Source organism: Pristiophorus japonicus, chromosome 7, assembly GCF_044704955.1.
Source record: "Pristiophorus japonicus isolate sPriJap1 chromosome 7, sPriJap1.hap1, whole genome shotgun sequence".
NCBI classification, from domain to species: domain Eukaryota; kingdom Metazoa; phylum Chordata; class Chondrichthyes; family Pristiophoridae; genus Pristiophorus; species Pristiophorus japonicus.
In genome coordinates, this window is record NC_091983.1 from 41028010 (window position 1) to 41051985 (window position 23976).

General features: G+C 44.4%; 1 protein-coding gene across 2 annotated transcripts in view; it reads right to left on the reverse strand.

The window, feature by feature from the left end:
- The window catches only part of arhgef10 (Rho guanine nucleotide exchange factor (GEF) 10), a 423195-nt gene that overhangs the window by 102087 nt on the left and 297132 nt on the right, over window positions 1-23976 (reverse strand). Inside the window, exons 20-25 of one of the 2 annotated variants that reach the window (XM_070884916.1) lie at window positions 22573-22700; window positions 22035-22109; window positions 21223-21323; window positions 20480-20601; window positions 8030-8113; window positions 3433-3656 (exon numbers count right to left, since the gene is read on the reverse strand). In XM_070884916.1, coding sequence (XP_070741017.1) covers window positions 3433-3656; window positions 8030-8113; window positions 20480-20601; window positions 21223-21323; window positions 22035-22109; window positions 22573-22700 — 734 coding nt within the window. The remainder of the gene's footprint in view (window positions 1-3432; window positions 3657-8029; window positions 8114-20479; window positions 20602-21222; window positions 21324-22034; window positions 22110-22572; window positions 22701-23976) is intronic. The other variant, XM_070884917.1, reaches the window with a different exon arrangement.

A 23976-nucleotide genomic window follows, 5' to 3' on the forward strand; every position in this document is an offset into this window, starting at 1 on the left:
GGATTATCAATGATGTAGCATGCGAGAGCTGCACTGTTGTGTGTCATACAGTGAGAAGGCTGATGTTTTCCTGTAATTTCCCACATAGCATGTTCACAATGTCAATCGGCTGTATGCTATCAGAGGCAGGCAAAGAATGAAAGCCTGCCAATTCACCAGGGAAGAAGTGAGTTTGGAGGGAACAGAGGGAAGTGCTTTGGAGGGAATGGGAAGTGTGATGTGGGAGGAAAGACAAGTTACCCCTCACCCCCCCCCCCTCCATACTCTTTCTCATGCACCTTCTAATGATGATTTAGAGGCAGAGGAAAAATAAGGAAAGAAGGAAAAGGAAGAACAAAGGAAGGAAAGAATTGCATTGCCATAGCGACTATCACAACTTCACAAAGTTCCAAAGCAATTTATGGCCAATTAACTACTTTAAGTGCAGTCACCATTGTAATGCAGGAAATGCGGTAGCCGATTTGCACACAGCAAGCTTCCACAAACAGCAATGTGATCATGACCAGTTAATCTATTTTTAGATGATGCGGGATAAATATTGCCCACGACACCGGGAGAACTTTTTGAAGAGCGAGTTGTCAGTCATGCTGTGGTATAGTATATCCTTGGCACCCTCCTATTTATCATCTACATGTTGCCCCTTGACAACTCCATCCGAAAACACAGCGTCAGTTTCCACATGTAGGCTGATGAAATCCAGCTCTACCTCACTACCACTTCTCTCGGCTCCTGCCCGTCTCTAAATTGTCAGACTGCTTGTCCGACATCCAGTTCTGTATGAGCAGAAATTCTCAAAATTGGTGGCCGTACCTTCTGTTGCCTGGGCCCCAAGCTCTGGAACTCTCTACCTCAGCCTCTCAGCCTCTCCGCCTCTCTATCTCTCTTTCCTCCTTCAAGACGCTCCTTAAAACCTACCTCTTTGACCAAGCTTTTGGTCACCTGCACTAATCTCTACTTATGCGGCTTGGTGTCAATTTAAAAAAATCTCATAATACTCCTGTGAAGCACCTAGGGATGTTTCACTACATTGAAGGCGTGATCCAAATGCAAGCTGTTGTTGTTGTTGTATGTCATGAATTAAAAAGTTTAAAAAAATCATATTTCAAATGCCATTGTCTTGTTTTGAAAGGGAAGAAACACATACAAATCTGTGGTGATGTGGAATGCTGCAGCTGAAGGTCAGTTATATGTGATTGTGAGTAAAATGTTAAGTATTTTTTGGGGTGAGCGGGGGAAGAATGATTGGCCAATTAAAAGGCCAGGTAACTTTTGGTGCACAATGCATTTGTTGACATTTTGACTAGTGGCTAGAATGGAGTAAGAAATCAGCTGAATTTCACTATCCAGTAATGCATTTTTAAAATGGTGCTATCCAATATGCCATACACAATTGTTCACTGGTAGTATCACAGTGAGGTTGTTCACAGTGAGTTAGAGGATACAGTGTTTTACCATGTAATGTGCAGTGTATTATACAATAACATATGGGGAATATTTACATCCTGATGGCCCTTTTCTAACAGGCGTGAAGGAACAGTCTGGAGAAAAGTGGTCTGGTGCTGAACTGGAACTATGTTTCAATGGCTTGTGCCTACACCTTCAAGGCCCCATGAACTAAATGCTGTAAATAGCAAAATCCTGAGGTCAATTTGAGGCTAATCACTGTTGCTGATGGGAATCTGTCTCCGCTTATAAATCCATAACACTTCCCCTTCAGGGAAAGCCAGGATACCAAGCTCAGAAGCTCCATTTTTAGTCTAAAAAAATTCCAAGATGCTGTGTTGTTAACTGGTAGATTCAGTTGTATCTGTTCAGTTGTAATTTGTTGCTGTTTTATGAGAGATGTTTGAGCCAATTATGCAAGAGTGACATATTTGAAATGTGACAGCTCACTAGGTACAAGATTTATATTATGTGTATATAACACTGCAGTTTTGGAATACATTTTTTGAGATGCATATACTTAGAATAAAGTAAAGTATTATTACAACAGTGACCACACTGAGAGTACTTCATTGGTGGTAAAGCACTTCGAAACGTCTGGTGGTCATGAAGGGTGCTATATAAATCCAAGTTTGTCTGTGTCTGTCTTGGAAATAACAATTAACACTTGTGTACAAACCGTTTGCAATTGTGTCATACAATTTGTATAAATGCCTTAAATCTATGAAATCCTGTATTACATTATAATTTTCCAATAGCTCACAACACAAGATGAAAAAAAACCTAAATATTGAGTTAAATGCTGCATGAAAACTTAACGCTGCACAATGTGAGAGAGGGGCTTAAATAAAAAAGTACTTCATCAAAAAAGAAAACGTACTCGGTTAGAAAATGTACCACCATGAGAAAATGTTTATATCTCCCTAACATTAAAAGATATCTATGAGTCTCACATATTTACACTGAACTATGTCAACGAGCTTCAGATGAGACAGGAAGGATCTAGACCAAACAAGACAGCAGTGTTCAAGGACTGTTTGTACAAAAGCCTTTTGTACCATAGTTTGGTTTTCTCGAATTACTTTGGCTGAGAATATTTTAATCTTGTCTAAGGGCATATGACTAGAGGACTTTAATACAACAGCAAAAAGGGCTGGGACAAGATATTATCTGTACTAAAAGTTCACAAATCTGTGATTACACCTCTTTAGGATCAGAGGATGATGAACTATTGTTAAAATTTCAACACACATGGTTATTCTGTTGCTGTGCACCAGAGATTTCAGCAATTTTTTCCAAGCATCTAGCCCCCTTAGATTTCCACAGGTCGTACAGTCAAAACAACAGGGAGGCTAACCTGTTCCTGGACATCTGCCAATGTTGCAGTGAAACAGCTACTGGAAGGCATGGAACAGTAGCCAAGGGACAATTCTTCTGATTGATCCATCTCCCAGTTAGAAAATGCACTGAACACAGTATTTCCCCAAATTATTGCAGCGGAGACTATTTCCTCAGCAGCTGAAGCGTTAGAGCTTGCTCCCGGGCACACTGGCACTTGGACCTTGAGGTACTTTTATTTTTAAATTGACCGTGCTGGATTAGTATGCATCAATATGAGGCATTCCTTCCTCCCCTTTCACCTCAGTAAATGGCAGGCTGATAACATTTGGCACTATTTTTATTAGAAAATGTGGGTAAATGAAAATATTAATGAATAACTTTGCTATTAAATATCTACAGGCTACTGAATTAGAGTATTTTCCTATCTTTATAAAGCAGAAACCACATTGATATTCCTTAGAGGTTGCGTCGCCAGTGGGTGAATCTGCTGTCATAAGGAATTCACAATTTTGTTGATTTACATTCAGTTTGGTTATCTTACTGGAAAAACGACACGAGCCCAGTGTATCCCTGCATACTATATTTATATTTGATTGAATATAAAATTAATTACTGGCTATTCTTTCTCCTTGACTTTGCATATCTCACCTCCCTTCCTCCATGCCAAGACAAATGGTGGGGGTTTCAGTGGCCTTTGTAGATGTAGCTTCGGAATCACAAAATACATCAGATTCTTCTGGTCGGTCTTCATCTGGGATATACGCCATGGCCAGTATGCGAGACTCGACATTGAAGCATTCGATAACTTTTGGATTGGAGTTATGAAGTGTGACTATGGTGATCTGTCCCATTTGATTGGTGCAACTTCCAATCTGCTCATTAAAACAGGAGAATGAGTCATTTGTAAATCTGAGTATCTTCATAATCTAGTGCATTACTTACACATTATTAGTAAAAAAAATTATGAAAGACAGCAGAAAGACTATACAAAATAACACAAGTAAAACGCGATAAATCATCCAATAGGATTGAAGAAAGGCAAGAACAAGACAGTATTGCTGATCCTGAGACAGCTGAGATGGTAGAAAGCTGAACAATCTGTTAACCATATTTTCTGATATTCAAGAACTTTTTGAAATATTCAACAATTGTTAGTTATAAGTTGTTAGGTATTATCTGCAATGATCGGTCTCATCAGATTGAGGCAATTTCCAATCTCCTTGTATACAATAAAATTATAAAGAAAGGAAATTAATTTGTAATTGAGTGCCTTATAAGCTATTGCTTTACCTGCATTTTTGAATGTGAACATATTTGAATGCCCTGCATGCTGTACAATATATGGCAAAATATTAGAAATAATCAGCAAAATCAAAGTGAATTTGCAACAAGATCTGATCACTAAACAAATCCATGTTTCTGTATTGTCATGTATGCATGCTTGGGGTTACTAGCCACCAGATGGCGTAACTGTCGGAGGTCATTGGGCTGTACGTACATGTGTGCAGCCCAAGTATAAAAGGCAAGCTATCATGTAATGTATTCACTTTGGGCCCTAATAAAGCAGAGCCAGGTTTGTACCTGTGTTAGTTTCAGTATTCAGTCAATCGAGTTATTACATACATGTATCATAACTTTATTCCTAACAGCTGTGAAAATGATAATGCTGCAATGGAGCTTGTTCAGATTATTATGCAGTACAATATTTTGCAAAGCTACTAACTGAGGTTTAAAAGATATGGGGGGAGTGGTTCAAATTGTTCTTTAACTGCAAGACTCAGGCTAAAATTCAGGTACCAGGGGTGCAGTTTTCAATTGACTTGGTGAAGCGTTACGAAAATGACCTCTGGCACAGCCTGCAAGAGTTCTAGCAGGAATAGTTTTGTGCAAACTCATTCCAGTTCCCAGTGGGCAAGAGTCCATTGCAGTTCTTTAGTAAGTTGGCAATGGCTCAAAGCTGATGTAGGAGCTGGTGCTTGGGATGCTATCAATGTCACGATAACCAGAGAATTATCTTCACTCAGACAGAGCTTGAGCCTTTCTTTGTAATAAGCAAGAAAAATATTTGAAAAACGTGTACCACAAAGGCACAACTGCCAGCTACTGCTCACCAGTGTTGAATCTAAGTTCCAAGTTACGTTTATGCTGGCTTATGAGTGCTCCCCATTTTATAAGGGAAAGCACGTCAGATAAGGGACAGAGCTGCTGAAGGCCCCAAGCAAGACAGATACTATGACTTATTCTGACATGCAAACATATGAAAAAGGACAGGAAAAGATCAGCTGGTCCATCATGCTATTCTATACGGCCATGGTATAACTTCTGAACACTGATGACTTCCATCTGCCCCTCCCCACCTCCCACCCAGTCATTCAATCTCCTAGGAGAAGCCAAACAAAATTTAGGGAAAATTAGGCAAATCTCGGTGCAATATCTGACGTCGATCAAACAAGTTCCAGGAGGCCAGGTTGACTGGGAAACACATCCCCAGAACCCACCCACCTTGGTGATGTTGGCCCCGCTCAGGAACCTGTCCAGCCTTTTTATAAATAACTTCAGCAAATCTGCATTCACTGCACGAACCAGCAGCTTATTCCATAGGTTGACAACTTTTTGTGAAACAAAGTTTCTCCTGACATCTACTTACATAATTTACATTCATGTCCTCCCTAATCTATCTCCTTCAGTTTTGGTCTCCTAATCTGAGGAAGGACGTTCTTGCTATTGAGGGAGTGCAGGAAGGTTCACCAGACTGATTCCCAGGATGGTGGGACTGACATATGAGGTGAGACTGGATCAACTGGGCCTTTATACACTGGAGTTTAGAAGGATGAGAGGGGATCTCATAGAAACTTACAAGATTCTGACGGGACTGGACAGGTTAGATGCGGGAAGAATGTTCCCAATGATGGGGAAGTCCAGAACCAGGGGACACAGTCTTAGGATAAGGGGTAGGCCATTTAGGACTGAGATGAGGAGAAACTTCTTCACTCAGAGAGTTGTTAACCTGTAGAATTTCCTACCGCAGAGAGTTGTTGATACCAGTTCATTGGATATATTCAAGAGGGAGTTAGATATGGCCCTTACGGCTAAAGGGATCAAGGGGTATGGAGAGAAAGCAGGAAAGGGATACTGAGGTAATGATCAGCCATGATCTTATTGAATGGCGGTGCAGGCTCCAAGGGCCAAATGGCCTTCTCCTGCACCTATTTTCTATGTTTCTATGTGATCAGCGATGGAATTACAGCGATTAGTTTAAATAACTCCATCAAATTTCCTCGAAGTTTACACCTTCCTAGAGTAAAAAGTCCCAGCTCCTTAAGAAAATAGGATAAAAAAATATAGTGGTTTTCCTCAGAACCTTTTCCAGGGATTCTACATTAGCCATCAAGTGAAGGGACTAGAATTCGACATAGTAAACCTCTTAAAAGAATGAATTGTTATATTTCAACATTGTAACCAAAGAACATTCTGCCGGGGGGCTGGGGAGGGGGGGGGGTGCGGGGGGGGAAGGGGAAGAGGCAGAGGTTGTGGTCCATGTCAGCACCCACGATATAGGGAGGAAGAGATAACAGAGAGGATCGATTAGAGCAGTGCAGTTGATGTTGTATATATTGGCCCTGAAACCCCGGTTGGAGGTTTCCCGTGAGCGTTCAACTGAAAGCAAGAAATACAATCCGCACCTTCGCCCTCCTGTGATTCCGTTTCTCTGGAAGGTCCCCGCGCTTCGCAGCGTGCCCCCATCTTCCAGGTACGCAAGTCTAAGATGGAGGGGTCAAGTGGGCCTGGATCACCAATCACTATGCAGTATTCTCATTGATAGTAATGGGAACTCCGTATCTCCGAGTTCCCATGACTATCAATGAGAATAACCCCCTAAAACACCCAAACACAACATAATAAATAAAAAAATACCCTCACATTTAAAATTAATTGAAATTAAAGTTAATTAAATGCTTTAGAAAAAAACTATTTTTGGGATTTTTTTTTTTTAAATGGGTTTTATTTAGGATTTAAAATAAACTTACCTTAATGGACAGGGTTCATACTCTAAAAATATGTATTTAAATGTAATTTTTGTGTGTTTTAAAACTCTTACGCTGGTAAAAGTAGGCTATGCTCCTGCTTTTACCAGGCGTAAAAGTTTCAAGGACATTCGCTTGGGCAAGAGTTGGGCAAATAGCCCAATCTCACCCGCGCGAATCTCCTTGCTGCAAGGATGCGTTCGGTCTGTTAAGCTAAAACTTGACAGATCAGAAAAGCCGGTTTTCAGTTCATGCATATTGTGCGCCGAAAACCGGCTTTTGCGAGGCACCGTGGGTCCGTACACACTCCGTACCGAACCAGCGAGACCGGGATTTCACGCCCATTGTGTATATAGACTTTCAATAGATGTTTGATAAAGTACCACACATTAGGATTGTTAGCAATATTGAAGCCCATGGGATAAAAGGGGCAGTAGCAGCATGGAGCAGAGAAGGCTAAGAGGAGATTTGATGGAGGTGTTTAAAATCATGGATATAGATAGAGTAAATGAAGAGAAATTGTCTCCAATAGCTGAAGGGTCAATAATGAGGGGACAAAAGAATGAGAAGTGACATGAGGAAAAACTTTTTTTTTTTAAAAACACAAGTGGTTAGAATTTGAAATGCACTGCCTGATAGGCTGGGGGATACAGATTCAATAGTAGCCTTCAAAAGGGAATTGGATAGATAATTGAAGAAGAAAAAATTGCAAGGATATGGGAGGAGCGGGACTAACTGGATTGCTTTTCAATCCAGTTGTACTATTCTCTGATCTTATAAGTAGCACAACAGTTCACAGCATATGTTAATAACCACAATCAGATCGGTAGAAGTTACATTCAAATACATTTCCAAATAAATAAACTAAGTAACTGCTTACAGACCAGACATTTTTAATCTCAATTCTATAAGTTGGCTGAAAGACTGAAATAGTGTTAGAAAAAGGCCAATTGAATGTTGGACAACAGGTAACACACTCAGATCCTGTTACTTTCCGCATTAATGTGGGGCGGGGCGGGGGGGTTGTGGGGGGGGGGGGGGCAACAATAAAGTATCAATAACATTTTATCGATAGAGCTCTCATGAATCCTCACAAAAGTAATGCATTACCTAAAAATTCTGCAGCATGGCTCTGCAGCTGGGACATTAGAGACACATGATATTTTCAGATAATTCAATGTGCAGTTTAAACAATTCTCACTTATCTGTAGCAGACTTACCCACAGATATCCATGCTCCATGGAGAATGAGTTAGGTGCATCAGATGCATTACAGAATTCTGGGTTATGAATCGCACATTCAACCTAAAAAATAAAAAGCTTAACTTTAAAAGAGTCTATTTTCCCAGAGTTTAACACTGATGTTCGCAGGCTAAATGACTGGAAGGGGGCAGGAGGGGACAGGATGGGGGCGATCACAGCCTTGCCTAAACCTGTCTTTATTCAATGTTTACGCACGCATATTTTCCAGCAGGGGTTACTGCACTGCGAGCAGAAGCAGGAACCTTGGCCAATTTATTTTCCTTCTATCTTGCCTTTGGACACCGAGGCAAATTGTCACCACGCCTGTCGGTGCTATGACCAAGATCAGCAGAGAGTGGGGACCACACCTGTTGGCCAAATGCTGCAGTTATCCAAAAGAAAATTTACAAAGCAAGTCAGTGCTTTATGGCGAGTATTATACTGTTCAAGCCACATGCCAAAACTAATAGCGTCCAAGCAAAGATGATGTTAAAAGAACGACTGCATAGTTTCCAACAAATGGTGAGAACAATCTTCTGCTATTGAATGTGTTAGGAAACTTTTGGTTTCAATGCCAAAGGAAGCACACAACAGGATGCCCTATAATCCCATGACATGTGGTAGTTTGCTTGATTATAAATGCACCTTGCACATGTCTCAGGCAAGGAACCCAATCAATCATCTCAATCAAAGAAACATAGAAAATAGTTACAGGAGTAGACCATTCGGCCTTTGAGCCTGCACCACCATTCACTAAGATCATGGCTGATCATTCACCTCAGTACCCCTTTCCTGCTTTCTCTCCATACCCCTTGATCCCTTTAGCTGTAAGGGCCATATCTATCTCTCTCTTGAATATATCCAAAGAACTGGCATCAACAACTCTCTGCGGTAGGGAATTCCACAGGTTAAAAACTCTCTGAATGAAGAAGTTTCTTCTCATTTCAGTCCTAAATGGCTTACCCCTTATCGTTAGACTATGTCCCCTGATTCTGGACTTCCCCAACATCGGGGACATTCTTCCTGCATCTAACCTGTCCAATCCCGTCAGAATTTTATATGTTTCTATGAGATCCCCTCTCATCCTTCTAAACTCCAGTGAATATAGGCCCAGTCGATCCAGTCTCTCCTCATATGTCAGTCCTGCCATCCCGGGAATCAGTCTGGTGAACCTTTGCTGCACTCCCTCCAATAGCAAGAACGTGTTTCCTCAGATTAGGAGACCAAAACTGAACAGAATATTCCAGATGAGGCCTCACTAAGGCCCTGTACAACTGCATTAAGACCTCCCTGCTCCTATACTCAAATCCCCTAGCTATAAAGGCCAACGTACCATTTGCCTTCTTCACCGCCTGCTGTACCTGCATGCCAACTTTCAATGACTGATGTACCATGACACCCAGGTCTTGTTGCACCTCCCCTTTTCCTAATCTGCCGCCATTCAGATAATATTCTGCCCTTGTTTTTTTGCCACCAATGTGGATAACCTCACATTTATCCACATTATACTGCATCTGCCATGCATTTGCCCACTCACCTAACCTGTCCAAGTCACCCTGCAGCCTTTTAGCTTCCTCCTCACAGCTCACACCGCCACCCAGCTTAGTGTCATCTGCAAACGTGGAGATATTACACTCAATTCCCTCATCCAAATCATTAATGTATGTTGTAAATAGCTGGGGTCCCAGCACTGAGCCCTGCGGCACCCCTCTAGTCACTGCCTGCCATTCTGAAAAGGACCAGTTTATCCCGACACTCTGCTTCCTGTCTGCCAACCTGTTCTCTATTCACGTCAGTACATTACCCCCAATACCACGTGCTTTAATTTTGCACACCAATCTCTTGTGTGGGACCTTGTGAAAAGCCTTTTAAAAGTCCAAATACACCACATCCACTGGTTCTCCCTTGTCCACTCTACTTGTAGAATTTTTTGAGGATGAGTCAAGCATGATGTCCCTTTCATACGTCCATGCTGACTTGGACTGATCCCTTCACTGCTTTCCAAATGTGCTGCTATTTCATCTTTAATAATTGATTCCAACATTTTCCCCACTACTGGGGCCCAAGTTTCGGCCTCAGTTGCTCCTGATTTTTTGGAGCAACTGGTGTAGAACGGAGTATCTTAGAAATTCAAATTCTCTGCATTTAGTTTGCTCCAGTTCTAGTCAGTTAGAACAGTTTCACTTTGGAACAGAATTTTTTTTTTTTTAAAAGGGGCGTGTCCGGCCACTTACGCCTGTTTTCAAAGTTTCGGCAGTGAAAACTTACTCCAAACTAACTTAGAATGGAATAATTGAAGATTTTTGTATGCTCGAAAAAACCTTTTCTACACTTTAGAAAATCAGGCGTAGGTTACAAATCAGGCGTAGGGAATGGGAGGGGGGGGGATGTTTAAAGGGAAGTTTACAAACATTAAACACTTCAATTTTACAAATAAAGAGCTATCATCAATAATAAATGATAAAAACATCAATAAATCAATCAAAAAAATTAATAAGAAATATTTTTTTTTTTTTAAAAATCAATAAATAAAACATTTTCTACTTACCGACTGCAGCACCGGGAGCCCCCCCAGTGTGTCTCTATCTCTCTGTCTGTCTGTGTGTGTGTCTCTCACTCTCTGTCTGTCAGTGTCTGTGTTTCTGACAGCGAGGGGAGGGGGGTAGAGGGAGGGGAGGGAAGGAGGCAGAGGGGGAGGGAGGGATGAGGGAGGGATGAGGGAGGGAAGGGGGAGGGATGAGGGAGGGAAGGGGGAGGGATGAGGGAGGGAAGGGGGAGGGATGAGGGAGGGAAGGGGGAGGGATGGGGGAGAAGAGGGAGGGATGGGGGAGAAGAGGGAGGGATGGGGGAGAAGAGGGAGGGATGGGGGAGAAGAGGGAGGGATGGGGGAGAAGAGGGAGGGATGGGGGAGAAGAGGGAGGGATGGGGGAGAAGAGGGAGGGATGGGGGAGAAGAGGGAGGGATGGGGGAGAAGAGGGAGGGATGGGGGAGAAGAGGGAGGGATGGGGGAGAAGAGGGAGGGATGGGGAGAAGAGGGAGGGATGGGGGAGAAGAGGGAGGGATGGGGGAGAAGAGGGAGGGATGGGGGAGAAGAGGGAGGGATGGGGGAGAAGAGGGAGGGATGGGGGAGAAGAGGGAGGGATGGGGGAGAAGAGGGAGGGATGGGGGAGAAGAGGGAGGGATGGGGGAGAAGAGGGAGGGATGGGGGAGAAGAGGGAGGGATGGGGGAGAAGAGGGAGGGATGGGGGAGAAGGGGGAGGGATGGGGAGAAGGGGGAGGGATGGGGGAGAGGGGGGAGGGATGGGGGAGAAGGGGGAGGGATGGGGAGAGATGGGGGAGGGATGGGGGGGAAGGGGGGTGAGAAGGGGGGAAGGGGGAAGGGGGAGGTGGGGAGAAGGGGAGGGGGAGAGAAGGGGGAGGGGGAGAGAAGGGGGAGGGGGAGAGAAGGGGGAGGGGGAGAGAAGGGGGAGGGGGAGAGAAGGGGGGAGGGGAGAGAAGGGGGGGAGGGGAAGGGGAAGGGGGGAGGGGAAGGGGGGAGGGGAAGGGGGGAGGAGAAGGGGAAAGGGGGAGGAAAGAAAAGGGGGCGAGGAAGGAAAGGGGGGTGAGGAAGGGAAAGGGGGGTGAGGAAGGGAAAGGGGGTGAGGAAGGGAAAGGGGTGAGGAAGGGAAAGGGGGGAGGAAGGAGAAGGGGGGGAAAGGAGAAGGGGGGAAAGGAGAAGGGGGGGAAAGGAGAAGGGGGAAAGGAGAAGGGGGAAAGGAGAAGGGGGGGGAGGAGAAGGGGGGGAAGGAGAAGGGGGGGAAAGGAGAAGGGGGGGAAGGAGAAGGGGGGAAGGAGAAGGGGGGAAAGGAGAAGGGGGGAAAGGAGAAGGGGGGGGAAAGGAGAAGGGGGGAAAGGAAAAGGGGGGGAAAGGAGAAGGGGGGAAAAGGAGAAGGGGGGAAAGGAGAAGGGGGGAAAGGATAAGGGGGGAAAGGAGAAGGGGGGGAAGGAGAAGGGGGGAAGGAGAAGGGGGGGAAGGAGAAGGGGGGGAAGGAGAAGGGGGGGAAGGAGAAGGGGGGAAGGAGAAGGGGGGGAAAGGAGAAGGGGGGAAAGGAGAAGGGGGGGAAGGAGAAGGGGGGGAAAGGAGAAGGGGGGAAAGGAGAAGGGGGGAAAGGAGAAGGGGGGAAGGAGAAGGGGGAAAGGAGAAGGGGGAAAGGAGAAGGGGGAAAGGAGAAGGGGGAAAGGAGAAGGGGGAAAGGAGAAGGGGGAAAGGAGAAGGGGGAAAGGAGAAGGGGGGGAAAGGAGAAGGGGGGAAGGAGAAGGGAGGGGGGGAAGGGAGGGGGGGAAGGAGAAGGGAGGGGGGAAGGAGAAGGGAGGGGGGGAAGGAGAAGGGATGGGGAGAAGGAGAAGGGAGGGGGGGAAGGAGAAGGGATGGGGAGAAGGAGAAGGGAGGGGGGGAAGGAGAAGGGAGGGGGGGAAGGAGAAGGGAGGGGGGGGAAGGAGAAGGGAGGGGGGGGGAAGGAGAAGGGAGGGGGGGGGGGAAGGAGAAGGGGGAGGGAGGCTGAATGGGCCTGGCCCGGCCGGACCCAAGACTTTGGGCAGGGCCCGTCCCCAGCACCAGATTTACAGGTAGGTGGCATTGGGTCAGGTCGGGAGCGCGGGTCGGGTTGGGGGGAGCGCGGGTCGGGGTCGGGGTCAGGAGCGCGGGTCGGGTCGGGGGGGTGGTGGGAGGAAGGTGAGGTCGGTTCGGTTCGGGTCGGGGGGGGAGGGAGGGAGGGAGAGGGAGGTCAAGTCGGGTCCGGTCCGGAGGCGGGGGGAAGCGGGAGTCGAGTCGGGTCGGAAGGAAGCAGGAGCTGGGCGTGGGAGGCAGCCTTATGCACGCAGCCCCAGTGAGGCTATTCGGCCAGGGTTAGGGGCTGCGTGCTTCAGACCCCTCCCACACAGTTTTTGGAGCCTGGAGCTACTGCACATGCGCGCCCACTGTAGCACGCATGTGCAGAGGTCCAGGCACGCCGCGCCGCGCTGCAAATGACCTGCAGGGAGCCGGAGAATCTGTAAGTTTTTTTTAGGCGCACTTTGTGGCACGAAAAACGGGCGTCCAGGTCGGGGCTGCGCCGTTCTAGGCGCGGCCCGAAACTTGGGCCCCTGATGTCAGGCTAACCGATCTATAATTACTCGCCTTCTCTCTCCCTCCCTTCTTAAAAAGTGGTGTTATATTAGCTACCCTCCAGTCCATAGGGACTGATCCAGAGTCGATAGACTGTTGGAAAATGATCACCAATGCATCCACTATTTCTAGGGCTACTTCCTTAAGTACTCTGGGATGCAAACTATCAGGCCCCAGGGATTTATCAGCCTTCAATCCCATCAATTTCCCTTACACAATTTCCCACCTAAAAAGGATTTCCTTCAGTTCCTCCTTCTCACTAGACCCTTGATCCCTTAGTATTTCCAGGTGGTTATTTGTGTCTTCCTTCCTGAAGACAGAACCAAAGCATTTGTTTAACTGGTCCGCCATTTCTTTGTTCACCATTATAAATTCACCTGAATCTGACTGCAAGGGACCTACATTTGTCTTCAGTAATCTTTTTCTTTTCGCGTATCTATAGAAGTTTTTGCAGTCAGTTTTTATGTTCCCTGCAAGCTTCCTCTCATACTCTATTTTTCCCCTCCTAATTAAACCCTTTGTCCTCCTCTGCTGTATTATAAAATTCTCCCAGTCCTCAGGTTTGCTGCTTTTTCTGGCCAATTTATATGCTTCTTCCTTGGATTTAACACTATCCTTAATTTCCCTTGTTGGCCACAGTTGAGCCACCTTCCCCATTTTATTTTTACTCCAGACATGGATGTACAAAAGAAGAACGGAACATGATGCATGCAAAACTAATATTACTGTAAAAGATATTTAGAACGACAGTGGAATTCAGTTATAATGATCGATTTGGACAGGTCCCCAAATGATCACTAAATATCATGGTATCTCTTTGGCCCAAAAATTGCGGTCGGTGGCTTCCTGTGGGCGGACGCCTCCAACCGAAAACATTTTTCCAAAAATACCTAGTGGTCTCAGAGGATCGCATATTTACGGTCCAAGGCCTAGATGACCAGCCCAGTGTATGGGCTCACGCATCCCAGGAACGTAAACGCACGTGGGCAGAGACCACCAATCACACTGTAATATTCTCATTGATAACAATGGGAGCTCCGTTTGTACGAGCTCCCGTTACTATCAATGAGAATACCCCTCAAAACACAAACACAAAACGATAAATTTAAAAAAAAACACCTCCCAGATTTAAAATTAATTGAAATTGAATTGAATTCAATGTTTTAGAAAAAAAAATATATTTTTTAAATTTTGTTAAATATGTTTTAATAAGATTAAAAATAAACTTACTTTAATGGACAGGGTTTTTAATATTAAAATTGGTGATAATATTTCATTTTTACATATTTTAAAACTTTTACGCTGGTAAAAATAGGCGATGCGCTGGTAAAAGTAGGCTTTGCGCCTGTTTTTACCAGGCGCAAGAGTTTGAAGGACATTCGCTGGGCAAGAGATGGGCAAATAGCCCAATCTCTGCCCCGCGAAGGTCCTTCGCCCAGGGATGTGTGCAAGACATTTTGACAGATCACAAATGCCGGTTCTCGGCTCATGTGCATTACATGCCAAGAACTGGCATTTACAAGGCCTCTTTGGGTGCGTGCACACATCATACGCACCCAGAGAGGCCACAATTTTCCAGCCATCTTTTGTGGTCTCTAACAGGACGAGCAGATTCAACATAAGGTCAGTTTACCAATTGACTTCTTAAACTCCCATTAAGCACTCAAACTGCTGGTAACTGTTACAAAACACAAATAAAGGACAGGAAAACTGCAGATGCTGGAAATCTGAAAGAAAAACAGAATACTGGAAATGCTCAGCTAGTCAGTCAGCATCTGTGAAAAGAACAGAAAAGCTAACATTTCAGGTGTGGATCCTTCATCAGAACAAAGCACAGCTGCACTTATCAAAAGAACTCTGAGCGAGTATTAACATTTTTTGCTAAAGGAATTTTTTTTGTTAGCTGGGTGTCTGACATGCCTGGAAATCTACCACCATGCGTCAGCTACAAAAGGGTGAAATTGGTCTTTGGCAATAGTGTACAACAGACGTTACTGAATCGGCAGCATGTTCCAATCACTGATTCATTGAAGTCAATGGGAAAAAATCCGTCAGGGACTAAAACAGGCTGCCAATTCATTATCATCTGTTTTGTGCATCTGCCCAGGACCAATTACACACCCAAGTCTCCAAACCAAAGCATTGAGAGATCCAGATAAATGGGGGCTTTCTTTTATATGATTTGAAGTGCATACACTTTCCCATTTGCCTAATTCCCGAGAATTTGGATGCAGGTCTCAAATTGCCACAGCTTCGGGATCCCCAAGTTTATTCAGAGGGCTTTGAAATTTAACAGCTAAAGTCACATAACTTATAATCAAAAAAGACATGAGTTAACATCTCACTGCTTGTCCAGCAAAGATCAACTTGCTCATTAGAGCAACAGCTTGCAAGGTTATCTGGAGCAGAGTGGGCAGAATCCCAATCCCGAGTGACAGGTCAATTCCTCCAGGTCCCGTTAATGAGCCAGACTGGCTAGTCATTTATTAACAGTGCCTTGGAGTATTGAGAGCATGCCTGGCTGAAATACAGAAACATAGGAGTCAAGTTGACATGGACGCCCGTTGCGACAAAAGTCCACCTCGTAATTCTCGGGCTCCTTGCAGGTCTCTGGAAGCTCGGCGCGGCGCGCACACAGCAGCGGGGGGGGGGGGGGGCGGAGCCACAGAGACGCGCCGATTCTGCAAGTAGAGGGGGGCAGGGCTAAGTCAAATGAGGGAACGCCGTGCCGGCAGCCCCGTGCACGCGCAGTAGCCCAGAAACATTGGCACTCGGCCATTTTTAAAGGAACTTAAAGAAAACTGCTGATTTGTCTCGTGGACCTCTGGAACGGCTTAGGATTGAATTTTGGTGATTTTTTGGTGTCTGAAGGAGTGCTTTTAGCAGCACTGTTGAATAAATCACCTGCTGAAATCAGTGAGTGCTGCTTTTCACTGCTAAGCTTCCAGAACAGGTGCTGCATAGGTGCATGCAAATTAAGGACTGTGTGTTTTGAAAAATAAGTGTGTCAATTCAATACAGCATTGGAACAATGTCCACCAAGAACAAAGAATTTCTTGCAAGAGGAAGTGAAGACATTAGTTAACGTCATTGAGCAGAGATGGCAGGAGCTGGATACCAGCAACAGAGGTCGCATAAAAATGCCACCTAAAGAAATGAAGAAACGCTGGAACCAAGTTGCAGAAGATTACTGCGCAGTGGTGCATACCATGAGATCTGGAAGCCAGTGTAAAACAAAATGGCACGACCTTGGTCAAGTAGTTAGTGTAAGTAATATTTTCATTTTTTAATGTAATCGTAATTGTAACGTGACTATCTGTATGTCCCACCCTGCAGAAAGACGCACTCTGTAAAAAGTTATATTTTACTCTTTGCAGAAGAAATTGGTCCACAACAAAAGGGAAGCAACTCGGACAGGAGGAGGCACGCCCAATCTGCATCCACTGACACCCTTGGAACAAAGGGTAGCTGCTATGATGAGTCGTACATGGAGAAAAGCAATCAGTACAGCACAAGCTGGGCCCGCACACAAGGAAGAGGGCAAGTCCTGAAAATGCATCGTGGCCCTTCAAATCAACCTGCTGCCTGGCCTGCTATGTGTGAGAGTACTCATGCCACCCATCCTGCCCCCTCCCTTGCTGTTAAACATTTGACTGTTCTGATATATTTTGTAGAACATGATGATGATGATGATGATGACGATGCTGCTGCTGCCAACCCTGAGGATTCTGAAGATACAGAACAAGAACCAGTACAACCAGATGCGGATGATCCAGACTGGATGATGGCAGCGATGACTGAAATGTCTACAGGGGAGAGCTTCCAAATGAATGTTTATGAGCCCACGTTAAGGGGCATCAGAATTTCAACCCCTTGCATAGGTTCTGGTTCCATCTTCCATGGCTTTGATTCCAATGTTGCGGGTCCCAGTGGTGCTGCTGGTGTAATCCAGCAGTTTACAGCTAGTGCACCATCGTCCGAGCCTGTGCTTCCCACTCGCATAGGTTCTGGTTCCATCTTCCATGGTTTTGATTCCGACGCTGCAGGTCCCAGTAGTGCTGGTGATATAATGGAGCAGTTTACACCCATTCACCCACCATCCCAGCCCACGGCTCGCACTCGAGTGTTGTCGTCTGGAACACCGAGCGCTGTCGTCTGGAACACCGAGCGCCCCACCGTCCCAGCCCATGCCTCTCTCTCTCTAGTACTGCTGTCTGCAACACCGAGCATCCCACCGTCCCTGCCCGTGCCTCCCAGTGCAGTGGTGCCACGAGGCAGACCCAGGCAGAGGAGAAGGAGATTGGAGACACGCTCTCCTGAGATGCAGCGTGCAACAGATGCGGTTCAGGTTGTGGCATTGGGTATGGAGACCAATGAGCTTACCCGATCACTCATCGGTAGCGTCAGTGCAGTGGGTGAAGAGGTGACGGTCCTGACGGGAGAAATAGCAGTAATGACACGGGAACTTAGGGAGGGAATGTCCGAGGGAGTGCAATGGACAGCACAGGCCGTCAGGGAGGGCATGCAAGTGGTGGCACAGGTCCTCATGGGGGTAGCTGCTGCAATAAGGGTACACAGCCCGGCCAATCAAATTACACCCCCATGAAGAAGTGAACATTCACTGAGATGTGGATGAGACATGGTTGTAGCCTTTCTTTGCTGCTTTTGTTCTTGTTCTTGATGTAGCTGTAGTAGCCTTTTTCAAATTGAAATTGTTTTCTAAGTTTTGTAACTTTACAACTTATAAGTGATCTTCGGGCTTTTAAGTGATCTTATAGTGTAAATGCTCTCACTTTTTGTAACTTATTTAATTTTGCACCTAAAAGTGATCTTGAAGTTTAAGTGATCTTAAGAGTATAAGATTTTTCACACTGAAATTGTTCTGTAACTTTACAACTTATAAGTGACCTTAAAGTTTTTAAGTGATCTTCAAGATTCATATTAAAAAGTGAATTTTGATACAAATATTTTATTACAGTGACGTTAACTTTTCAATAAAATATTTTTTCATTAAAACAGATTAATCTTCCATTAACACAACACAACATAGGAACAACTCCAAAGAATAAACATGTCCATGCGCAACAGTGGTCGCAGAGCCCTCAGGCATCAGTAATTGAAGCGTTCACGGATGAACTGCTGGCGTAGGGCTCAAGCAATCGTTAAAGAGCACGATGGACGGCCCGCCTCTGACCTCGTGCTCCAGCATCAGGCACTTGCATGCTTTCCTGATCGTCATCATCATCCTGCTCTTCCAAAATACTATCATCAGCCACTGGATCCTCACGTGGTCTTCTGGTTCCACTACCAGCTCTTTCTGCCTCATGATGGCTAAGTTATGGAGCATGAAGTGACCGACAATCTGAGGAGAGTATTGCAAATGGCCTCCGGAATGGTCCAGGCATCGGAATCGCTGTTTCAATATGCCAATGGTCCTCTCAATGATGCTGCGCGTCGCAATGTGCGCCATGTTGTATTGACGGTCAGCTTCTGTCCGTGTCACGCGTAGGGCGTCATGAGCCAGGTGGTCAGGCCGTACCCTTTGTCTCCCAGTAGCCAGCTCTGCCCTTCTGGCTGCTGCTCAAACATGTCAGATATAACGCTGTCGCGTAGGATGAACGCATCATGGGTGCTGCCAGGGTATCTCGCATCGACTGACATGATGCGCTGCTTGTCATCAAACACGAGCTGCACATTAATGGAGTGGAAACCTTTTCTAGTCCTGTACTGCTCAGAATCCTCCACGTGTTCGCAAGGCGATGTGGGTACAATCAATGCAGCCCTGGACCTTTGGGAAGCCGGCAATCCTGAAGAAGCCCACAGCCCTCTCATGGATCGCTTGTGCGGTCATTGGGAAATTGATGAAGTCATTCCTCCGCGCATACAGTGCAGCCATGACCTGGTAATCGCAGGCATGTATTACACGTTGAGAGATGGCGCACACATCTCCAGTTGTAGCCTGAAATGATCCCGAGGCATAGAAGGCAAGTGCAGCTGTTACCTTCACTTCAATAGACAAGGCAGTTGGGCATTCTGCTTCTGGCCTGAAAATCTGCTCTCACCATATCACAGATCTCAACGACAACTTCTCTGCGGAAATGCAGCCTTTTGACACAATCAGCCTCGCTCATGTCCAAGTACGAGCGCCTGGCTCGATATTGCCGACATGGGTAAGGTCTCCTGCCCATCAGCCTATGGGCTATGACGTTCCTGGTGCAGTGAGCTCTAATCAATTCTCTCCTATGCAGTGAATTGTTGGCGAACCATTGCATAATCCGTGGTGTTGACAATGCAGCACCCATTCTGCAATTACAAATTTAAGTTTCAAACTGGCTATCTGGCTGCCTCTCCCTATCCCTGGCCGAATGGCCTCAGCCTCCCTCGCAGCTCGAAGGCTGCTTACTGTGTCTTCGGCCGCCGTGAGCCACTGCCGCCGCCCCTATCCCGTGGCCGAATGGCCTCAGCTTCCCTCGCAGCTTGAAGGCTGCTTGCTGTGTCTTCAGCTGCCGTTGAGCCACTGACGCCAGCCCTGTCTCCTACATGGAAGGAAGGCCTGCCTGAAGTACCGCAGCTCGAAGGCTGCTGCTGCTTCACACAGGTAGGAATATTCAATATTTTGTATTTGCTTTGTTTATAATTTTTTATTCAGGATGGCTCTTTACTTCCCTTCCCCCTTCCCCACCCTTGTTCCCTACGCCTGATTTGTAACCTACGCCTGATTTCTAAAGTGTAGGCAAGGTTTTTCTGAGCGTATAAAAATCTATACTTACTCCATTCTAAGTTAGTTTCAATAATTTGTTCCAAAATGAAACTGCTCTAACTGACTAGAACTGGAGCAAACTAAATGCTGAGAATTGCAATTTCTAAGATACTCCATTCTAAACCAGTTGCTCCAAAAAAAATTGGAGCAACTCAGGCCGAAACTTGACCCCATAGAAAATAGTGGAATATAGACTCTGTTACAAAGGATCAACTTAGATCTCATAACTAGGCATGTCATCTTGGAGCCCTAGTACCCCAAACACTTACTAATCAATACTGAGTATGGATGAGATTAAAAGTAGGCACAGTTCATCCATTAACCTGACTACTCATTCTGCTCTGGCCCTGTAGGTTTAGCGTTATCAGTGAACTGACATCAGTAATGCTTTCCAAATTTATTTCAGGAACTGAAAAGTGCCGTTTCTTTGAGATTCTAAATATAGTTTATCGGTACATAGGTCTAAAATCCGGTCTGTGGCACGAGTCAGATAACCATCACTAAAAATTGAAGGTTGAAATCTCACCTTGAACTCCTGAAGTTTTGACATCATTACAGGCGTGTGTCTGACAAGAAGTGGATGTTTCTGCCGCTTTACTTGTTTCCCATCATCCTCTGCACAAAACCAGCCCAGCTGGTTTTCATCCGCTGTTCAAGGAAGGGGGGAAAAGAACAGAATAAAATTGAAAAGTTACTATTTTGTATTTTTTCACATTCTGAAATCTCAGAAACTCCAGAGGCATATTAATAGATCGTACTGATAGTACACAAATCCAAATTATTTAAGTCACATGTTTCCTTTTGAGAATGAATGACTTTCTAATTCTGTTATTATAAATTTTGCCCAAGTGCTCATATCCTAAGGGGTCGGCCATTTAAGACTGAGACGAGGAGGAATTTTTTCACTGAGAGGGTTGTGAATCTTTGGAATTCTCTACCTCAGAGAGCTGTGGATATTGAGTCATTCAGTATATTCAAGGTGGCGATAGATCGATTTTTGGACTCTAGGAGAATCAAGGGATACGGGGATTGGGCGGGAAAGTGGAGTTGAGGTAGAAGATCAGCCATGATCTTTCTGAATGGCGGAGCAGGCTCAAGGGGCCATATGGCCTACTCCTGCACCCAATTCTTATGCTTCAGTTATTCCTTGTATGGAGACATTGTGCTTTAAGGCATGCAGTTGGGTGTGAACTGTAGAATCCAAAATATTAGCAGAAAATAAATATTTATTTGACTATCAACGTACAACTTCAGACAGTGAAACCTTACCAAGGGCCAATTTGGCCATCTGTAAACTACTCATCCAGGAGAGTTTGTTTGTTGGAGTAAATGTATTAAATACAGCTGTGAAGAATGAAAGTCTTCCAGATCTGCAAAAAAAAATTGACATTTAAAACTATTTTTTAAAAAGTGGAGTTAACTCCATTAAAAAAATGTTGAAAAGGTTACTGAATAAAAAAATTAGGGAATATGGTACCTTAATTTAAAATAGCAGCTTTGGCACCTGTTAGCACTGAAAGATGCATTAGATATCACTTACATATGGTGGTCCAATTGGTTAGGCACATTTGCAAGATGTGCTCGATGACAAGAAATATCTCTTCAAAACACTGAGCTAAATATTGCCTTTTGTACAAATGGAGTGGTTTTGATAGTTTTCTATGAGTTGGAACATACTTCGTGACATCTATACATTTCCAACTTTTTCTTCCCAGCAGAAGTATATTACCCCTTATTGCATGGCCATGCCAAACATGCACAATGTATTTCTGTTTAGCAGGTCAGTGCTTCCAAACACTTGGCTTCTTCAATTGGTCAGATAAAAGGGTTTTTCAAAAGACATCACGTTTAAGATGAAAGAAATCAAGTGTTTGAAGTGAAGAGTTATTAAATATATATTAGACCCCGAAATGAGGTCACTAATGATGCATTCCAAGTCTTTTAAACATTATTATTAATCCTTTGAGCAGCACCTCTTCATGATACCGTGGATAACATCATTGCAATGTCTGCAGATGGCGCTGGAGCATTTTCATTCTCATGCAACATAACAGAAATAAGAATTGTAAAAAAAAACGTACATCGTCCTTGAAGAATTTAAACTTTCATAGTTTTTGTGCCCCAGAGCTCCAAATCCATGTCCTTGGACTTCCGCACTTATAATTAAAACAGAAAGTAAACTTCACATATATTGGCTTAAATCAAAAAAAAAATCATATTTAATGCATTAATAGCTGGCATTCCAAAAAATAAAATGGTCAAAAGGGGTCTGTGTGTATGTGTCATGCACCCATAATACAGGCACTATCTAACCCTTTGAGAGTGCCTCTGCCAAAACCTGGCAGTCGGTCTGAGACAATCTTAACCAATTTAAAACTGAATTTCAAAGAGTACAATTTCAGACAGATGACTACATTCAACAGGGAACTCTGAATTAAAAAATAATGGGTAGAACAGGATAAAAATATTTAATTTATGAATCCAAACTTTAAAATAAAACTATTATTCATTAATGGTGTTGCAGTCTCAAAAGATTGATAAACATTTGAAAAATAAAGTAACTCCAATCTGCCTTTGGGATCCCTACGTGCTTGGTGTTAGAATATGCTCAATACCAACTTGTCTGGTTTTCCAGGAAGCTGCAGTTGAATTCTGCAACGATCTGCTGCTCTTATTTCCTCTTCTTTTTTAAATATAAGTTTCTGAAGACCTGCTGTCCAGTCCTGGCTCACAGTTGGATTTAAATTCTGCAACAAAGAATTATTACAAACTAAAAGACTTGTATTTAGGGAATAGGATTAGTTCCCAAGTGTCAAGAAACTCAGCAGCACATTTAATATGAATTTAGCAGAATAGCACTGGTAAAGCACCACCACAGACACAATTGCACATGATATACTTGCATTTTTCACATCGTCATTGTACAGGTGCAAAGTCTCGAATCCATAACTCCGAAAACCAGAATTGTCGTAAATTGGACATTTCGGCGAGCGGCGAGGAGCGGAGGTTTGGTGGGTGGCGAGGTCCGAAATCTGGAAAAACTCAAAATCCAGCACGGATTCGGGCCGACGCCAAAGTCCAAAATCCAGCATGGATTCGGTCCCAAGGATTCCAGATTTCAGACTATTGATTTTCTTGTCTGGAATCCGGAAAAAACAAAAAAATGGCACGGATTCGGTCCCGAGGATTTCGGAAGTTGTACCTGTACCTCCTTTTAGATGTATGAGCCTAGTAAACCACTTTAAGACACCACATGTAAATATTAGATATTGAAAATGTAAATTATTGCGGGATTGCTGTTTACAGACTGAAGTTCACTCGACAGTATATTACTAGTTTTCATGTCAACTGCTCACAAGATACAAGATACCTTTTTAACATCTGCTGCTGTAGCATTTCAGGTTATTTAAGAATTTAAGAAAATGTGGAATGAATAAAAGTCAGTTGGCTCACGAAGCCCACACCTTTGAAAAACCATGTGCAATCTGCAATGTTCTGAATTCTGCACTAGCTGATTAATTCTCCAAGAGGCATGAAAAACAACAAGTAGCATTTTCAACAAGTTAAGGCTGTATGATTAAGGTAATTGGCAACAGAATCATAAACATAAGCAAACATTTGTTTTACGCAGTGAGTTATTATGATCTGGAATGCAGTGCCTGAAAGGGTGGTGTAAGCAGATTCAATGGTAACTTTCAAAAGGGAACTGAATAAATACGTGAACAGGAAAAATTTGCAGGTTTATGGGGAAAGGGCAGGGGAGTGGGACAAATTGGATAGCTCTTTCAAAGAGCCGGTACAGGCACAATGGGCTTAATGGCCTCCTTCTGTGCTGTATGATTCTATTATTTCTCCATGATCATTTTCTTGGCTATTTTGCCCAATTCATAAATTAAATTAACTGGTCCATCATTCTGAATTCACATTCCCCTCCTATCAGAATAACATCTAATACCCTCTAGTAGAACTCCTGTACTTATCAACTCCTAAAAATGTTAACCAGTGATCCATTTAATTCTTTGC